The sequence below is a fragment of the Argentina silus genome, assembly GCF_951799395.1.
Source record: "Argentina silus genome assembly, chromosome: 1".
In the NCBI taxonomy this organism is placed as follows: Eukaryota; Metazoa; Chordata; class Actinopteri; order Argentiniformes; family Argentinidae; genus Argentina; species Argentina silus.
The window spans coordinates 22,026,804-22,045,264 of record NC_139655.1 but is presented as its reverse complement, the minus strand read 5'-3'; the positions used below and the strand labels follow the sequence as shown (position 1 = coordinate 22,045,264).

The 18,461-nt window shown below is 43.3% G+C and overlaps 4 protein-coding genes across 4 annotated transcripts in view; 2 read left to right on the top strand and 2 right to left on the bottom strand.

Annotated features, from left to right (window-relative positions):
- The first annotated feature begins 415 nt into the window (after positions 1 to 415).
- enosf1 (enolase superfamily member 1) lies at positions 416 to 4,457 on the top strand. The gene is made up of 15 exons (XM_083673538.1): positions 416 to 575; positions 709 to 811; positions 1,384 to 1,499; positions 1,636 to 1,722; positions 1,852 to 1,878; positions 2,055 to 2,127; positions 2,244 to 2,282; positions 2,458 to 2,540; positions 2,644 to 2,766; positions 2,890 to 3,024; positions 3,327 to 3,368; positions 3,457 to 3,586; positions 3,756 to 3,855; positions 4,015 to 4,096; positions 4,317 to 4,457. The coding sequence occupies exons 1-15, from the start codon at positions 495 to 497 to the stop codon at positions 4,407 to 4,409; spliced, it is 1,314 nt and encodes a 437-aa protein (XP_083529664.1). The 5' UTR covers positions 416 to 494; the 3' UTR covers positions 4,410 to 4,457.
- A 490-nt stretch (positions 4,458 to 4,947) lies between these two features.
- Positions 4,948 to 7,004, bottom strand: tyms (thymidylate synthetase; the record flags this gene model as incomplete). The annotated part of the gene is made up of 7 exons (XM_083673550.1): positions 6,707 to 7,004; positions 6,451 to 6,524; positions 6,064 to 6,238; positions 5,850 to 5,951; positions 5,439 to 5,614; positions 5,196 to 5,267; positions 4,948 to 5,085 (listed from the first exon to the last, which is right to left on the bottom strand). The coding sequence occupies exons 1-7, from the start codon at positions 6,927 to 6,929 to the stop codon at positions 4,948 to 4,950; spliced, it is 960 nt and encodes a 319-aa protein (XP_083529676.1). The 5' UTR covers positions 6,930 to 7,004.
- An 849-nt stretch (positions 7,005 to 7,853) lies between these two features.
- Positions 7,854 to 14,585, bottom strand: LOC310810233 (clusterin-like; the record flags this gene model as incomplete). The annotated part of the gene is made up of 6 exons (XM_083677918.1): positions 7,854 to 8,004; positions 8,177 to 8,391; positions 11,366 to 11,536; positions 12,745 to 12,893; positions 13,036 to 13,159; positions 14,499 to 14,585. 6 exons carry the CDS (start codon positions 14,583 to 14,585, stop codon positions 7,854 to 7,856), a joined length of 897 nt encoding a protein of 298 aa, XP_083534044.1.
- A 1,692-nt stretch (positions 14,586 to 16,277) lies between these two features.
- The window catches only part of LOC310814696 (collectin-12-like), a 32,143-nt gene continuing 29,959 nt past the window's right edge, over positions 16,278 to 18,461 (top strand). Inside the window, exons 1-2 of the mRNA XM_083684196.1 lie at positions 16,278 to 16,348; positions 18,214 to 18,264. Of these exons, the coding sequence (XP_083540322.1) occupies positions 16,342 to 16,348; positions 18,214 to 18,264 (58 nt within the window). The 5' untranslated portion in view covers positions 16,278 to 16,341. The remainder of the gene's footprint in view (positions 16,349 to 18,213; positions 18,265 to 18,461) is intronic.

Genomic DNA, 18,461 nt, shown 5'->3' with positions numbered 1-18,461 from the left:
ACGCGGTGATCAACATGCTCCTGCTCCTCTGACATCACTACACATAATGATGTTTCCTGCAATGATTTAAAAAAACAATATAGACTTTCAACGTTTCGTTTTCTCAATATCGAGAGTTATTTATGTCATTATCTCAAGATAATAAATTTGTTTTCTCGAGAAAACAATGAAAATTAAGTCGTTATGACGGGAAAATATGTTTATGAATACATACAAGTTTAATTCAGTCAACAAGGGAACTTCACTATCAATTGATCTACTGTAGGTTTACAAAGAATAAAGGGTACTACTTGTCACGATTTCATTTCGCAAGTTACTTTTTCGCGTAATAACGTCTGATAAATCAACCTATCAACCTGCTCAAAGTCATGTGACAGTCACATTATGCTCTGGTTTTTCGATTTATCAAGTAGCATTGGGCGGGGAAATACTCTGCAGTTGTTTGCGATCTTTTCCAGCAGACCATTTCCCTGTTATAAGACAGAATTGCAAAAATGGTTGGAAAAATTCTAAAGCTGACTGTCAGCGATGTAAGATTCCCAACGTCTTTGGAGCAACATGGGTCCGATGCAATGGTACGTGTTCAGACCAAAGTTATTGCCGGATATCGCCTAATGTCATAATTTCCCTATCATAGCACCTGTATGTATGAATTATATCTGAAGAAACTGTAACCAATTATGATGCACACTTTCCAAATTATATCAGCACACCGACCCAGACTACTCAGTGGCTTATGTTGTTATCGAAACTGAGCAGGGATTGAAAGGATATGGCCTGACATTTACAGTGGGAAGAGGCACAGAAATCGGTAAGAGTATTGAGTATTGATAGTATTGTGACCATATTAACTGGCGAACCTGCAGATTAGACACCATTGCATATAGCTGGATGTGTAACATCGCGGATATAGAAATACGCAATGAATACCCAATAGAACTTCCAAAGAATACTGCCATTGTTAAGAGTGAAGTGCATGGTCTGGGAATAAAAATTATATCCGCGGTGTTACACATCCAGCTGTATGCAATGGTGTCGAATCAGGGTCACCAGTTAATATGGTCAAGTGTTGTAACACCCGCACCATTGTCCATTTTGAAGTTTTGGATCTTAGACTTACTCACAGCCCAAGGCAAGCCCAGCAGGTCTAAGCACATAGTGTACAAAATGAGTTATACCTGCAGCGTCGTCTTGTGGTAATGTTCGTAAATGCAATACAATCTGGCTTCATTATCTTGCTGAACATATTTTTTACTCCTCCATATGATATCTGCTAACTATAATACATAATGCTTATTCCCAATCCAGTAGCCAATTCTGTATCGGCTTGTCTAACTGAGGAAGTGTGTGATAAATAGATTTTTGTCCCTTAAACCTGTTAAGTGGTGTGTGCTGTGGAAGCCTTGTCAGCACTTGTTGTGGGGATGTCTCTGGAGGAGATAGTGAGTGACTTCCGTGGATTCTACCGCCTCCTAACCAGCGATGGCCAGATGCGATGGGTGAGTGCACACACCATCAATGACAACCCTCATCTATCAGAAATAAGCCACCACACTCCACTGAACCCCCTGTTGAATAGAAATCCTGTGAGATGAGTATGAGAAGAGGATAGGATTTATGTCTTGTCCATAATAGATTGGACCAGAGAAAGGAGTGATCCAACTGGCCACTGCTGCAGTCTTGAATGCCGTATGGGACCTCTGGGCAAGGGAAGAGGGCAAGGTGAGACGTTACCTCGCCTAGGGCTGTTGGATGACCAGACATTTCAATGGACATCATTATACCTATGAGCAAATATGTGTTGCGTAGATTCGATTTACTGGTATGATGACTCATTATTTTCATCAACAGCCGCTGTGGAAGCTGCTTGTTGACATGGTAAGTGGATGAAATTCAGAGCTTTTCAACGTTACTCTTGGGTATGCAACTACAGGTAAATTTATTCAGAATGGTGGGTTGAACATTTTATCAAACTGCAATACAGTCAATTGCCTTTGATTACAAGTGGTCCTCCTCGGGTAGGATGTCTTGCCTTATCTGTGTTCTTGCCTCAGGACCCCAAAAAGCTCATCTCATGTATTGACTTCAGATACATCACTGATGCCCTCACAGAACAGGAGGCCCTTGGTAAGGCTGTATATACCGTACATCACACTACTCCACTGCTGCCTGAAATGGCCATCGACAATTAATCTAGTTTTACAGTGCAATCTATAAAACAACTCTCCCTCTCTCTCCCTCAGACATACTTGTGAAAGCTCAGGAGGGGAAGCAACATAGAGGTAAGCAAACTAAATGGAGATGGATTAATGGCTTTGATAAGTGGGCTTTAGTGGATGAAATTGATCCATGAATGAACACAGAGGTTTTAAGTACTTGTGGAATGCATAATAGACCTCTGATCTCAGTAAAAATGTATGGTGTTATGATATGACCCTCTTCCTTTTGGCCATTTAGAGCAACAGATGCTGAAGGAGGGCTATCCTGCCTACACCACCTCCTGTGCTTGGCTGGGATACTCAGACGCACTGCTGAAACAGGTCTCTCTCTCCCTCATACACTGCTGTGAGGTTAATTAATAGGTTAGGTATGATGGAGTTGTCTATAATTTCCAGTCTGTCTCTCCTCTGTGTGTTCCTGAAGCTGTGCACAGATGCGCTCAACAGTGGATGGACCAAGTTTAAAGTGAAGGTTGGGGCTGACCTTCAGGATGACATCCGCCGCTGCAGTCTCATACGGAAGATGATTGGACCCAACAACACTCTGGTAAATCTATCCTCCAATGCCACTGGACTCAGTAAACCTCATCTTGCACATGATTGGACCATTTGACTCTATCGTCCATCCTCTTTAAGAAAAGGGAAGGGGTTTGACTATTCTCTGTCTCAGATGATCGATGCCAACCAGAGATGGGACGTAGGGGAGGCTATAACCTGGGTGTCCAAGCTGGCTGAGTACAAACCTCTGTGGATCGAAGAGCCCACATGCCCTGATGACATCCTGGGTCATGCTGCCATCTCCAAGGTAGTTAGGGAAAGAGAGGAGGGAGGTTATGTCTGAGACCTGGGACAAATAAAAAAAGTACATTTGTCTAAAGTAAGTGAATCATCTATACATCAGTCATCATAAGAAAAACAAATCTATGCCAGGACCATGGGCCGTTATTTTCTTTTTTAAATGATTTAGAGTAGAGAAACTGTACAGGGGGGTAGTGGGGATGAAGAGGTCATTAGGAGGGACATTCAAGCTGTAGCCTCAAGAGATGGGTCTTCAGTCTACGGCACAAGTAATTCTGCTGTGTTCATATCTATGTTCTGTTGTTGCAGGCCCTGGCTCCACTTGGCATTGGGGTGGCTACAGGGGAACAGGTTAGTGCCCATTCAAACCACACACGCTTGCATTTCACTGATAGTATGAATTAAGTTGTTCTTTTATTATGTTGTTCTTCTTGTTCAGTGCCATAACAGGGTGATGTTCAAGCAGTTCCTCCAGGCGTCCGCTCTGCAGTTTGTCCAGATTGACAGCTGCAGACTGGGCAGTGTCAACGAGAACCTGGCCGTACTGCTCATGGCACACAAGTTCCAGGGTAAGAATGTGTGTGTGTGTGTGTGTCAGACATATATGTGTATATTCCAGTGTTGAAAATTTGTATCCATTTCTCTCTTTTTGTAAACATTTATTTCCTTTCATTACACAATAACTTGACACAATATACATCAAGTGTTAACTACTTAATCCAAAATGTATTTCCCCAGTGCCTGTTTGTCCTCATGCTGGGGGTGTTGGTCTGTGTGAACTGGTTCAGCATCTGATACTCTTTGACTACATCTCTGTGTCTGGCAGTCTGCAAAACCGGTGAGTACATCCCAGTATTTGCAGTAGTTTCCCAATAACAAATTAAGCCACAACAAGTGGAATACACCAAATCAATATTGCTACTACTAACTTATTTGATCCAAGAGAAAGAGCTGTAATCAAACATTGTGTTTTCTCTAATTATGTGTAATCCTGCAGGATGTGTGAATATGTAGACCACCTCCATGAGCACTTTATTAGCCCTGTTGAGATTAAGGACGCCCACTACATGCCCCCCAAGGTAAATGATGAGGTTGATTTTTCACCAGACTGTAATCATGCAAGGAAGAAATGGTCTTTTCATAAGCTATTACTGAAACCCCCTTAAGTCATCATACCCCCCATCTAAACTGTTCCACTTTATTTCAATATTTGTGCTGTGCTGTGATTGGGTAGATTTTCCAAACCAAGGTGTAAATGCTGAGACTGTTTTTTCTTTCTCATGGTTCTTGTTCTGTCAGAATCCGGGCTACTCTTGTGAGATGCAGGAGTCCTCAGTGCAGAAACACCAGTACCCTCAAGGAGAAGTGTGGAAGAAGCTCATGGAGCAGTGAGGAGAGTGCTGAGACAGCACCGTGGCTTATCAGTCAGATGAAGGAGAGGAGATGAAGAGGTGAATACAATTGATGAAGTTGAACTTCATCACAAACACAATTTGCAGAGATTTAGTTTTAAAATCTATAACTACACTACTGTCTGGTAAATAAATAAAAAACAATTGATTGATTTTGGTAAGTAATGTGGCTGTCAGTAGAAACGTTGCAGTTTCTCACTGCCAGACAAGATGGTGATTTGCTGTCAAATATGGTGCACCTCTGGTTATCATGAGCACAAAACAGACAAAAATAAAGACATGATTTTGTTTATCTTTCTAAAAAGAGATGTTACTGTAATATTTCTATAATTTGTAATAAATAAATGATTGTGAAAAAATATGGGCCAACCAGCAAGTTTACACAATCCATTATTTCTTTATTTACAGCAATTTGTCATGAACAATAAAATAAACACTTATCAAAGCAATATAGATATCTGAACAGTTAATTCAATTGGAGGACAACCTCTTCCAGACCTTGGCTCATTGAATCTCATTTAAACAGCCATCTGCATTTTGATGGTGGGGTGAGGATTGTAATCACAGATCTCAAAGTCTTCTGCACGGAAGTCATCTATGCACTCCACAGTTCTGAGGATCTTCAGCTTGGGGAAGGGACGGATCTCTCTCTGTAGCTGCAGGAGAAAGAAGGACACCCTATTTACAGTACACACATGTCCATGCACAACTGACATCATTGTTGAGTTACACACAGTGTAGATGTTGCTGTGTTTCAGGAACCTACCTGCACTTTCAGGGGTTCAATGTGGTTGATGTACACATGGGCATCTCCCAGAGTGTGCACAAAATCACCGGTCTGGAGGAAGAAAGGGTTAGAATTAAATATAGGAAAAATAAAACATTTAAAATATAGAAGAAAAAAAATTCTCATGGGAGGCAATGGAAGTTGTGAGAGAGCATTATTTTCTTTAGTTTAAATGGAGACGACATGGGGATTTGAGGAAGAACAAGGTGTCACTGTCCTAACCTTGAGTCCTGTGATGTGGGCGATCATGTAGGTGAGAAGGGCATAGCTGGCGATGTTGAAGGGCACTCCCAGGCCCATGTCCCCTGAGCGCTGGTACAGCTGGCAAGACAGCTCCCCGTCACACACATAAAACTGGCAAAGGGCGTGGCAGGGGGGCAGCACCATATGGGGCATGTCTGCAAGGGACACAGGAGCAAGTGTGAAAGATAGAAACCAACACTTAGTGTCAAGTCAAGAATACACAGTGAAATCATTACAGCTGAGTAATAATCTATCTACATCTAAATGCAGTGTATTTATAACCTCAGTTGAGGGCCTAATGTCAAAGTCATATGATTGACAACTTAATTTGACCAGTGGAGGGCAGGACCATGTAGTCAGTAGGATAACAATTGTGGATGAATATCATACCTTTGGGGTTCCAGGCACACATGATGATCCTCCTGTCCTCAGGGTTGGTCTTGATCGTGTCAATGACCTTCTGTAGCTGGTCAACACCTTCTCCTGCATAATCTATAAAGGGGACATTTTCAAAAGAAATCCATTAGAATAAAGCACTGCATTTCAGCCTGTGGAAGTGTAATATAACTTAGTAGAGTGTCGGGGTAGATGTGGCATACTGTACCTGCATGCATGTCTTTGTATACTGCACCATAGTGCCTCCACTGGAAACCATAGACTGGTCCCAAGTCACCCTCCTCTCTGTCTTTAAACCCGCTCTTGTCCAGGAACTCCCTTGACCCGTTTGCGTCCCAAATCTTAACCCCTTTCTCTGAGAGCTCCTTGGCATTTGTTGAGCCCTGCAACCATCACACACACACACACACACACACACACACACACACACACACACACACACACACACACACACACACACACACACACACACACACACACACACACACACACACTCTCTCTGTTCCATGTATGGATAAAGCGCGCCATCTATTGTAATGTAAGTTTACATTCAGGTGCTGTGAAATAAGTGCAATGCAGTTGGTTTCTTTCTTACTTTGATAAACCACAGCAGCTCTTCAAGAATTCCTTTCCAGAAAACTCTTTTCGTCGTCAGCAGCGGAAACTGATCTGAAATAACAAATACCATGCATGAACATTAATTATACATGTGCTTAGGCTACACAAGTTTGACCAGTTTACTCTGCGAAGTTTGACAACATCGCGGGAATGAAGTGACAGGTGAGCTCGTGCGGTTTGTGAGGCAACAAAACATAGAAAATCTTCCACTAAGCTAAAGCTACAGTACTTACCCCGGAGACTGTATCTCGCTTGCGAGCCAAAGACAGAAACAACCCCCGTTCCCGTTCGGTCTCCCTTTCGGTGGCCGTGTTGCAGAATATACTCAATTTGATTTAAGTACCCGCGTTCATCACAGAAAAGGGAGAATGGACTTTTATCCACCACGCTTTCGGCTTTCTTTGGCTCTCCGTCGTTGCCAGGTCCATCTGAGTATATATCTGAAGTAGCAGGCATTTTGTTGTCAAAGCAATATGACAAAAAAGTACAATAAAACCAGCCCCAGAGAAGCTATCGCTCACTCGGAGCATGTATCTATTCTGTAAATTTAAAATTCCCGGTTTATTTTGCAGGCAGCTGTTGTAGACACGCCTATACAGAAATGTCCAATTAGATGAAAGACTACTGCAAAACCATTTCCTGGTCTCAAAGGTGAACCAATAGGAGAATGGGAAAAACGCGCACATGTTAAGCTCTTCCTCTTTATCTCCCGCGAAGTGAGTCTGTCTAAGTCTCAGTTCGTTGTTCCTTCCGAATTTATCGAAACATTTTTTTTTTTTTACTAAAATTAAAACACTATCTAGCGATTTGGATTCATATGGTAAAGAAAACGGAATCTAAATATTAAAAGAAAAGCAAGTATTATATTGTGTAGTGTGTGTGTGTATATATATATATAGCCTACTGCTCCTGTTCAATAAAAAGAGAAGACAAATAAATATACCATGGTAGGCGGTTTTTATTCGACATTCACAGTTTAATCATCAGTCAACTGATTACGTCATGGATCAAACCCAAAAAATGTAGGATAACATTTTTAACATATAACATACTTTTTTATCAAACATATGGATTAAATCGCTCAGTAGGACGTTTGAAAAAGGTTTAATAATATGATAATTAATAACATCATACAATCCAGCATTGAACAACGAGTAGTTGAAGCCCAAATCGAGACTTGTAATAGCCAGTGACAGTACCTCTACAAATCATCTCCTTTGAACAAGTAGAAAACAGTGCAGGGATGATCCATCCCTGGGTCATAGCCACTGTCAAGAAATAAATCCATTATAAAGCTCCATGAGGGTCAAATCCCCCCATATCCAGTCTAATTATGCAACTGTTGCCCATACCTGTATGTAGAGCTTATTTACTGACCTTTTACTGTTTGTAGAGGACCAGGGCCTCTTTGGCCACATACTGAATGAAGGCAAGGTCCTGCACTTCCAACTCTTCTGGGACAGAGAGGGTTAATGAGAGAGAGTCCAGGATGTTCACCACTACTGTGGTGTCAGCTTTAGACCTAGCATCCCTTGTTGTGTCAGTGTGGAACCAACAATAACAACAATAACACTGTAATAATACAATACAATAGTAATACAACTGTTAACTACTAATATAATCTTTTTCTCAGTCTGAAATCATCATCATGGTCATCATCAGACGTAGTCAAGGATGACAAATAGTCTAGAAGGAAGGTGTACTTACTGAGGTCAAACTGAAGATGTTCTGTGGGCCTGTGGTGCCATTGGTGAGCTGGGTCATTGGCCATGTCATTCAGCCATTTGAACGTGTCATCATTGTGTCTCTGGACTACTTGAAGCATCTCCTCATACTGCTGACAGGAGATGTTGAGCAGGAGGTGGATCTCCAGCTCAGAATGCAGCCCCCTCACACTGGGACACTCTAAGCCTAGAGTCTAAGGGAACACACATATATACTGTACTGTACATGTATGCATTTACAGTAACATCAGGATAATATATACTAGTAGTAGAAGGCATGTATCATTCTCTAAATGCATAACGCTAAGTCATGTTAAGCTCTCGAAGACCAAACTACTAAGTATTTTTGTCACGAATCAGAGACTGAACCCAAATGCAGACTAAGGACAAGCAGGTAAGTGTAAAGCAAGCAGATTTAATAAGACAGGTATAATAGAAAGGAACAGGCGGGGCAGGCAGGTAGTCAGACAGGCAGGGTCAGGCAGGCAGACGGGTAGTCAGACAGGTAGGGGTCGGGCAGGCAGACGGGTCGTCAGACAGGCAGGGGTCGGGCAGGCAGACGGGTAGTCAGACAGGCAGGGGTCGAGCAGGCAGACGGGTAGTCAGACAGGCAGGGGTCGAGCAGGCAGGCAGGTAATCAGACAGGCAGGGGTCAAGCAGGCAGACAGGTAATCAGACAAGCAGGGTACTGGAGCTGGAAGCATGGCACAAAACCATGAATGGCAAACGATCCGGTGTTGACTAGCAGCAGGTGCAGGGTATAAGTAGTGGAGAGTCGATTACTCGATTGCCAACAAGTGTGCTAGTCACCACTGGCAGAGATCATGGAGGCGGAGTCATGACAATTTTTATTCTTTGTTTATTTTTTCACTACTCTGAGTGTATTGAGTGCTACCAACATCTTGTATTGCCCACAAACCCTCTATCTCTATACCGGCAAATCTCTCAATGTGCTTTCTCCCCATTCTTGTTATTTCATCCCTCAGGAGGACACATCGACGCTAAACCTCCCCTCACAACCATTCCAATCTAATCTACCCACCATGCTCAACTGACCACGACCTCACTGTCGCGGGAGGACTTTAGAACTGCTAGTCAGTCGTCTGGAAAGCAGAGGCTATCTCAGCTTATGCCTGCTTCATGTCCCTCCATTTTCTTGCCCTCACAGAGACATGGATTACACCAGAAAACACAGCTACACTGGCAGCCCTCTCTGATGCCTACTCCTTTTCTCATTCCCCTAGACTCTCTGGTCGAGGGGGAGGCACAGGACTCCTCACCTCACCTAAGTGGTCACATAATGTCCTTCCCCTGTCACACCTGTCCATATCCACCTTCGAATGCACCTTCCATGCTGTTTCTGTCACCTCCCCTGTCAAACTTCACATTGTCGTTATCTATCGTCCACCAGGTCAGCTTGGCCACTTCTTGTGGATGTCCTTCTCAGCTTCTCCCCTAAGGACGGTACACCGCTGTCACTACTGGGTGACTTCAACATCCAGTCAGAGAAGCTTCACTCGTCTGGAGTACTTGACCTTCTCTCCTCCTTCGGCCTCACCCTGTCCCACTCTCCTCACAAGACGGGCAATCAGCTCGACCTTGTCTTCACCAGATCCTCCCATACCTCCAATCTTACTGTTACCCCTCTTCCAGTTTCTGATCATCATTTTGTATCCTTCTCCCTTCCCCTCAAATCCACCCCCTCCCAGTCAGTCTGTACCCACACAGTATCCTCTCGTAGTATTCCCCTCTCACTTACCGCTCTCTCTTCCTCTGTCTTATCTTCCCTACCCTCTGTTGAATCCTTCTCCCTTCTATCCACTGATGCAGCCTCCTCCACCCTCCTGTCCACTCTTTCCTCATCCTTCGACTCTCTCTGTCCACTGACCTTAAGGCCAGCATGATCCTCTCCACGCACTCCTTGGCTGTCTGAAACCCTGCAAGCTTGTAGAATAGGGCTCCGGGCAGCTGAGAGGAAATGGAGAAAAACCGGTGTCCCTGATGACCTAAAACCTTATCTCTCTCTCCTCCTCAACTACACATCATCTGCATTAGCTGCTAAAGCTTCTTACTACCATTCCAAAATTCAAACCTCTGACTCTGACCCAAGGAAACTGCCACCACTCCTCCCAAACCCACTGCACTACACTCGTCGATGGTTTATCAGCTTTTTCCCCCCTCTCCCCTGATGATATTCTAAAGCTGGTCATATCCAAGCGGGCAACCACCTGTCCCCTCGATCCTATCCCCTCACCCTTTCTCCAATCCATATCTAAAGACCTTCCTTCTGTTCCATACCACCATAATCAATTCCTCTCTATCCACAGGATCTGTCCCAGCTGCCTTTAAGACAGCCAGAGTCAAGCCTCTTCTCAAGAAACCAACTCTTGACCCGTCTGCTGTCCATAACTACAGGGTGGTATCCCTCCTCTTCTTCTTATCTAAAACCCTTGAACATGCTGTCTCTAAGCAACTGTCTCACTACCTCCTTCAGAACAACCTCCTTGACCCTCACCAATCTGGCTTTAAGACTGGGCACTCTACTGAGACTGCTCTCCTTGCTGTCACAGAGGCCCTTCACTCTGCTCGAGTTTCTTCCCTCTCCTCTGTTCTCATTGTTCTGGATCTGTCTGCTGCATTCGACACAGTAAACCACCCGATCCTTCTCTCCACCCATTCAGATCTGGGCATCTCTGGCTCTGCACTCTCCTGGTTTGCATTCTACCTGGCTGATCGCTCTTACCAGGTGACGTGGAGAGGATCGCCCTCACTACTAGGGCCCTTACTGTTCTCCCTCTATACCAAATCTCTTGGCTTGGTAATTTCCTCACATGGTTTCTCCTACTACTGCTACGCAGATGACACTCAACTCTTTCTCTCTTTCCCCCCATCTGTGTGTCTTGCATACATTTCCTCTTGGATGTCAGCCCACCACCTCAAGCTCAACCTTAACAAGACTGAGCTGCTCTTCCTCCCGGGGAAAGCCTGCCCTCTCTAAGACTTCTCCATCACAGTAGAGAACTCTACTGTGACCTCCTCCCAGACAGTCAAGAACCTTGGGGTGATCCTTAACAACCACTTATCCTGTGCGGCGAACATCATGGTCTTGCCTTGATGATGAAGCATAGGGTAGTGATGCATGGGGTCTGGGATATAGGGAGGTCTCACCTTCTTTGAGAAGGAGGAGAAGCCTCTGCGGCAGGTGGAGATGTAGAATGTCTTACAGGTGTCCTCCAGGCAGGGACAACACTCCTCAAACAACATCCTCAGCGAATCACGGCACTCCTGCTCCGCCTCCTGGAGCTTCTGCTCCGCCTCGTTGGCCAGTTGCAGTGCCCCCTTCGGGAACATAACATTAGAGAAAGCTGCATGAACTGAAAGGCACAGTTACACTGATAGAAGAGCAGAACAACAGAATTTGTCTTTAGAGGCAGTTGTTTCATGGTAGGATCAACTGAGCTACATTTAAAAGTCATATTCTTATGATGATGGTAATGGTTAATCAAAAATGGTGGTTAGTTCTATACAGTTTAGTATGACCCAGCCTGATGGTCCTGGTTCCCTCACCCTATACTCTATTTACCCCTGTACTGATCTCTCTCTCGGTGTGTAGGAGGAGTGTGTAATCAGTTTAAGAGTGGAAGAGGATGATGTGGTTTAGAGGGCCTCTCATCTGTCTTAGGTCCTGGCTCACAGTCCCTCCCTTCTCTTGAATGCATGCAGAACACATCAATCTACAGACGGTCCATTTGTCCTGAATGTACTGTCAGTTCACTCCCTACACTCCCACATCCACAATTCACTGTCTAGTTTGTAGTTTCTACAGCGCAGTGTATGAGACTTTGTTTATGAGGCAGAAGAGATGTGGTGGGAACAATGTGGTGTTCGGAAGTTGGTGTACCTTCCAGACCATCTAAGATTCAGGATGATTTAATGCTGTTTGAGACTCTTATCTTTTAATGTGGAATTTTTCATGGAAGGGTTTATTTTTGTTAGGGTTTAATGATGTTAGAGATATGAGATATAACGAGATTTACTCTCTTGGCAAATAGCCACATCCTTGGGAAGTTGTATAAACTATGATAACTACTATAAGAATGTGTGAACATTTATTCAAGTGAGAAACTGCTATGGGAAAGCATGTAGCCTATCCCATAGCTACGTACGCTCTATGAACTCAACCCAAATTACATTAGCTCCATGAATGTATCTTAGCCTCATGCTGCCATTCAGTATTTAGCATTGTCACTTTATGGACTGACCCAGTACTTTATCACAGTCTATATTTTATACTGTGTATTGTATTTTTCTACCATATGTTTTACCTTTTCTAAGTTTATGTGTGTGGATGTTTTTGTGTGGAATTCTCCCTTGTGTTTTTACATGTATGCTGCATCTCTTGAATCTTGAATCTTGAATAGCTATTAGCAGAAGAAAAAAACTGCTTCAACTGATCTCCCGAGTATGTTGATAATGATATTAATATCTATTTATGACAGAGGAGCACACCATTTTGGGTGCTCTACTTTATTTGTAAAATGGCTGACCTTCCTCTTATCACTGCTTTGTTTCAGGGTCTTCATTAGGTGTCTGTGCTTATCTTCATTATTCTCCATCACCTCCTTCATCTGCTTCACTCCAAACAAGGCTCTCTTCATCTCCTCGTCAACATACTGCTCACCATCCCTTGATAGCTCTGCACACAGAGAAAGTCATGAAAACACAGCACACAGTATTAACACTTCACTTCATTAATTTCAATCAGACACAGCCCTGCCATGGAGATGGTGTTGAAAGCTGCACGTCAAGTACTGTATATATTCCTGAGGAAGACTTACGTTGGAGAATGTCCTCACTCAGTCCTATTGCAGTGTCAGGGACATAGTGTAGTACTCCAAGGGATAACAGGTAGAGTGTGACAACAAACAGGGTCTCCTTTGATTTAGTGTCACAGGTGCAGCACTGAAACAGTTGGTATATTATTACAAGTTTATGCAGTAAGAACAACACAGCAAAATACCTGCTGTCTTGGCCCACTGACGGCAAAGTCATCACTGTGGTAAGATAACCTTATAACATGTTCTGGAACCTTCCTAGAAGTAACTGATTTGCCTAAATGTTGATCTCATTTGAGGATTTGATGAAGGATACCTAAGCAACTTGCTAGCGTCTATGATCCACCACATGAGGGTGCCAGATATCAAGCAGAAGAGAAGCTACTAAAAATAGTCCAATGACTATGCAGGAAGATTTAAATAGTTTATAATGTCATGTAATGGTTTTAAATGACTCGGGAGAGAATTCAATGTATACTTCCATAACAAAAAAATGTAGACATCAAAGACTATGTCATACTATTTAAATGTATACATGCTTTGCAGAAGTAAAACCTCTAAGGCACCATGCCTACATCCTATGTAATTGAGTGCTTTGTAATCTAAAAATACAGTATTCCAAAAACAATATTTTATTTCAGGCTGAGCTAAATCTCATCCACAGGAAAATAGATAGCAAAGTCACAATGCAGGGAAAATACTACATTTTAATCCAAAATACTAATAAGACAATTCATGTCTTTCTCTTCCAGAAATGTCAATGTTGCCAAAATAGAAATAGTCCAAATCTAGCCCACAGAAAACAAAGCTACATTATGTTATCGATGTCATAGTGCTAGGGAATTCTACAAATATCACATTTACCTTGGGAGATGAGAGAACATCAGCCTCCAAACGAGGAGTAGCAGACTTGGTTGTTGATTGTTCTATTTATAAGGTTCTACTCAGTGCAGATCCTATTAGTGTATCTGCATCATTGGCCATTTAGGTTGCATAACTGACAACATGTTGGTGATCAAACATGTGTGCAGAAGAGATAGTTGCCTGATAGTTAAAAATGTGTGTCTCAATTCATAGAACTCCAGAGCTGCTCCTCCACTTGCTAATGTCTGTAGTGAAACTATTTCTATTATTTTATTTAAAGTACTTATTTAAACTCAACCCAAACACTTCTACCTGCAGACGTTGGCATTGACTGTTGTTTTGACTGTACTCCTAATCAGTGTCTGTCTACCAGGCCAAACACATCATATACTGTACACACTAACGCAGATGCCACACACACACACACACACACACACACACACACACACACACACACACACACACACACACACACACACACACACACACACACACACACACACATACACACACAAACACAAACAGAATGATATGATTGAAAATTGATTGCACCACTGTATTGTCATTCTGAAGAAGTGAAGATCTCTGTGTCATGATCAGACCTGGTTAATATGAACCCTCTGCTGAGAGCCCTGACCCAGCAAATGAGGTCCCAACCTCTGAATGGGAACCAGCAGGGGCCTGGCCATAACACTACCTGACACTCAGCTGCTTTCTATCAGCTCAGGGTGATCCCTACCTGGGCCCTAATACCAGCCTGCTGCTCCAATTATGGCCAACAGTAAAATAACAGTTTTGCAGCCCTAAGGAAAACATGGAGTGACCCCCGAAATCATTGCAGACAGGTCTGGAACCTGATACACTGTGGACTGTGTCATAACCCAAGCCCTTAACACTGATGCTGGGGTTATGGGCTCTGTTATCCAAAGCGAGAAGCTTGGAGAGGTTTAGTTGTTCTTTATAGGTTGGGGGGATTGTTGAGCTTTTCAGAGTGGAGTCTGCCTTGTCCGTTTTTTTCTGAAGTCGATCTGTTTGTAAAATCAGATTGCGAGTGAGCATGTGCCAAAGCAGCAGCTTGATGACGAACACTAAGGGAGCATGCTGCAAACACAGACAGACACGCATACACAGACACAGACACATACACACACACACATTTGCTAAGTGGACCAAAAGTTGTTCACTTTCTGTTCTTTTGAGTGTTTTAGACAATAACCAGAAATTCTCTATGCCTATATTCTATTGACATGTAAGTGTGATCTGATCTTTGTCCCAGTTGACACTCAACACATGTGGTTCTAAGATAAGATAAAGAGTCCTACTAATTGCAATGATGTTCCTCATTAGCCTGGGAAGATCCTGTGTGTTGGTCAGTGATGTTGGTCTCTCTTTGATCAGTGGACTGTGTCTGCAGCCTAAAGGCAGAGAGATTAGGGTGAACACAGGACAGAGAGAGAGAGAGAGCACTCAGAGCAGATCAGTGTTTGACTTGTCATTAGGCCTTCACCTGGGCTGAGTGAAATAGTCTGGCATTGTTACAAACACTCCAGCTGTGATAGAATACCTTCTGTGCACACCTATCAATGCTGCACACATTTGAGAGATTTCCCAAGTTACAGTTACAGTTAAATATGAGGCCAGATTGGAAACATAGTATGGGAATGTTGTGTCTGTCTAATACCAAAACCGATTGCCTATTGTGTCGAATTATGTCCTACTTGGTATGAGGATAAAACAATGCACTCCTGTAATATCGCTAGTCCCGAGACTTTAAGACTCTCCACAACGCTTTGAAATGGTTTTTAATAGGTACCAGATTTTTCACCTGGGGGACGCGATCGCCATCAAGCCAGTAATTTAATCTCGTCTCCGGCTATAGCAGCTCCGCACGGCGTCCCAGGGTTCGCTGAAAGGCATCTTCACCTTTTCCCCTTTAAGGAGCTTTGGGGGGAGAGGGGGGGGGGGGGGTCGGACAGATGTAGAAAACACGTGGTTTGGTAGAGCGCTCTTCTCTGCATACGCGCAGGACTTCCTTTGCGCTTTGACATTTTTGTGGGTTTGTGATTGTGGCCAGCGCGCAGTGGAAAGAGAGACATCAATAACGCAACGCTGTATTCAACAGTACAACGCAGACGACTGTGAGGAATACAGCACCTTTCCTTAATACGCTCCATATCCTCTAAGCGAAAAACCCTGCAAGTGCAAATAACGGGACAATGGGATTATAACGGTATGCTGGGGATAAGATTTATAAAAAGGAGCTGATTTCGCTCACTTATAAAGTTTAAAAGTTAGAGGATTAGAGCTTTTGTGTGCGTGTGTAGATTGCTATTCTCCCAGAAAAGGATTCAAACCTGCTTGATTGAACTGGATGTTGAGATGCGCAGTAAGTGACAGAAGGACACTCATCTCTTCTACACACTCCTTACAGCTTTATACAACGCCATGAAAGGTATGTCGCTGTTGAGCACTGTTACTTGAGTGCTGCTCAACTTTGTAAACTGTTATAAGTGATTGTTTGAAGCTGGGCTTTGATTTCGATTTTCTATGTCTGTCTGTGTAAGTGCGCGTGCGTATAAGTGCGCGGTATGTGTTGCACATCTGGAAGAGATTAATGCTTGTGGTATGGAAGTTGAACTGCGTTGTGAAAAGATTTGGCTTTCCTCCACCACTATGATACTATGGCCTATAGAAAGAGTGACACCTAGTAGTTTGCCTTGACTTTACGCATACATTATCATTTTGAGGGCATTAGATGTTTTGATCATTTAAAAGTGTGACATAATATAAAGCCATATTGTAGTTTAGTTTGTAGCATATTTAGATTCCCTCTCATAGGAGTATCTGTTCATTTGTCAAAATAGCCTAATTTTGTTTTAAAACATTACTTCTCATTTACACATTTCTCTTTGGTGTCAGCCCTAATATCCCTCTATAGCAAAATCAGTATAGTAGAATAGTATAGCAGAAATGTATGAAGTGAAATCCAAAGCTTAGACAAACAGGTCCTTCAGACAGTGTTAGTGACACAGTGGCCCAATACTATAACACACTATAACTCTTCCATCACCTGGTCGGCCCTTATACCCAGAACCTATCCCAAACAGCTTTACACCCTTAGGGGATCACCAGAGAACTTATTGTGGTACTCATGTGATATAGGACATACCACTGTGGATAGGGACTGTGACTTTGGTGATCTTAGGACATAGATATAGGGCTCATATACTGTATCAGTGTACTTCTCCTTATTTTACTATGCATGTTAATTAACAAAGGAATTATCTAGCAGTTCCCACAGAGTCATGGGATTTAATTACCCCCAACTCATCACAGCCCTGTCTCCCCTCCCCCTGCCCCCCTGCCCCCCTGCCCCTTGTCCTCCTGCCCCCAGTCAACTGCAATCTCTCCCACATCTGCTATCCATTATCAGTGATGTTCGCTCTCTTCAGCCTCCCTGGGCTGGTTTCTAGTGTAGTGTAGCAGAGCATAATTAGGGTTTACAGTCAACAACCCAGAGAAACCGCAGCCTGTGGCTTTAATAGCCCTAAAGTCCTCCTGTCTCCCCTCTACACAGAGACAGGCACTTGATGGGGAGCTATTGCCTACATGACTTACCACTATGTGCTGAGTAAGGCCTTTTTCTCCCATCCTTTGTGAGAGAGCTTTGTATCCTATTGTGGTGTGGGCTGCAAGACGTCCCAGTTGGTGACTTGGATCCATACTGGAGTTACCTGGAGCCATAACATAGTGTTTCAGTAAAACACAATATGCCAGTTGAAATCATTCTTTGAAACTGGCCAAAGTTGAAGACACTGTATGACTTTGATCTTGCACATAAAAGTTGAGTGTGAAAAAAGAAAGGCTTAAAAAGTCATTAAGTATGCGTTGGTGAATGTTTGTGAGTTTGTTAGGTCTCCCAACCCAGATAACCTTTGTGACAGAACAGTTCTGGGGAGACATTGTTTTCTGACCTCCTCCAGGAGGGGATCGGGGTGGGAGTGGTATTCATTCCTCCTGCAGCACAATGAGGAATCATAGCTATGGTAAATGGAGGTTGAAATACAGTACTGCATTCATAATGACCACACCATCATCATATCCAATAGAGCAGTACCTAGGGGCTACTTTTGTCTTCTCCAAGGTCTGTAGGGCCACACGCCACATGCCACACCATTATCATTCCTACACAGGCTGTAATAGAGTATAGACTGTCCATTTGGCATTGTTGTGCTTGTGTGTACATGTCCTCTCTTTTTGTGTATTTGGCCTTTTCATGCTAACAAATGTATCCCTGTCTACTGTTTATGTCCACAGACGATTTTGCAGACGAGGAGGAAGTACAGTCTTTTGGATACAAGAGGTTTGGTGAGTAGAGCGCGTTTTTATATCATGACTCTTTATTTATTATGCAATTGCTGTCTCTCTCTTCATCATGAAATCTCTGTCACCACACTGTGTACATGAGGTAGTCTGAACCATGTTTCCCCACTGCAGTGGGTCACAGGGTCACTTGTGTGTTCCCACTTTGGACAGCGTGGGGTTAAACAAAACAGCTAACTCTG

Coding starts and splice junctions, on each gene's coding strand:
- enosf1 (XM_083673538.1), top strand. CDS start 495: ATGGTTGGAAAAATTCTAAAGCTGACTGTCAGCGATGTAAGATTCCCA. Junction 3,369..3,456: donor GGGTGGCTACAGGGGAACAG/GTTAGTGCCCAT, acceptor CTTCTTGTTCAG/TGCCATAACAGGGTGATGTT. Junction 3,856..4,014: donor TCTGGCAGTCTGCAAAACCG/GTGAGTACATCC, acceptor GTAATCCTGCAG/GATGTGTGAATATGTAGACC.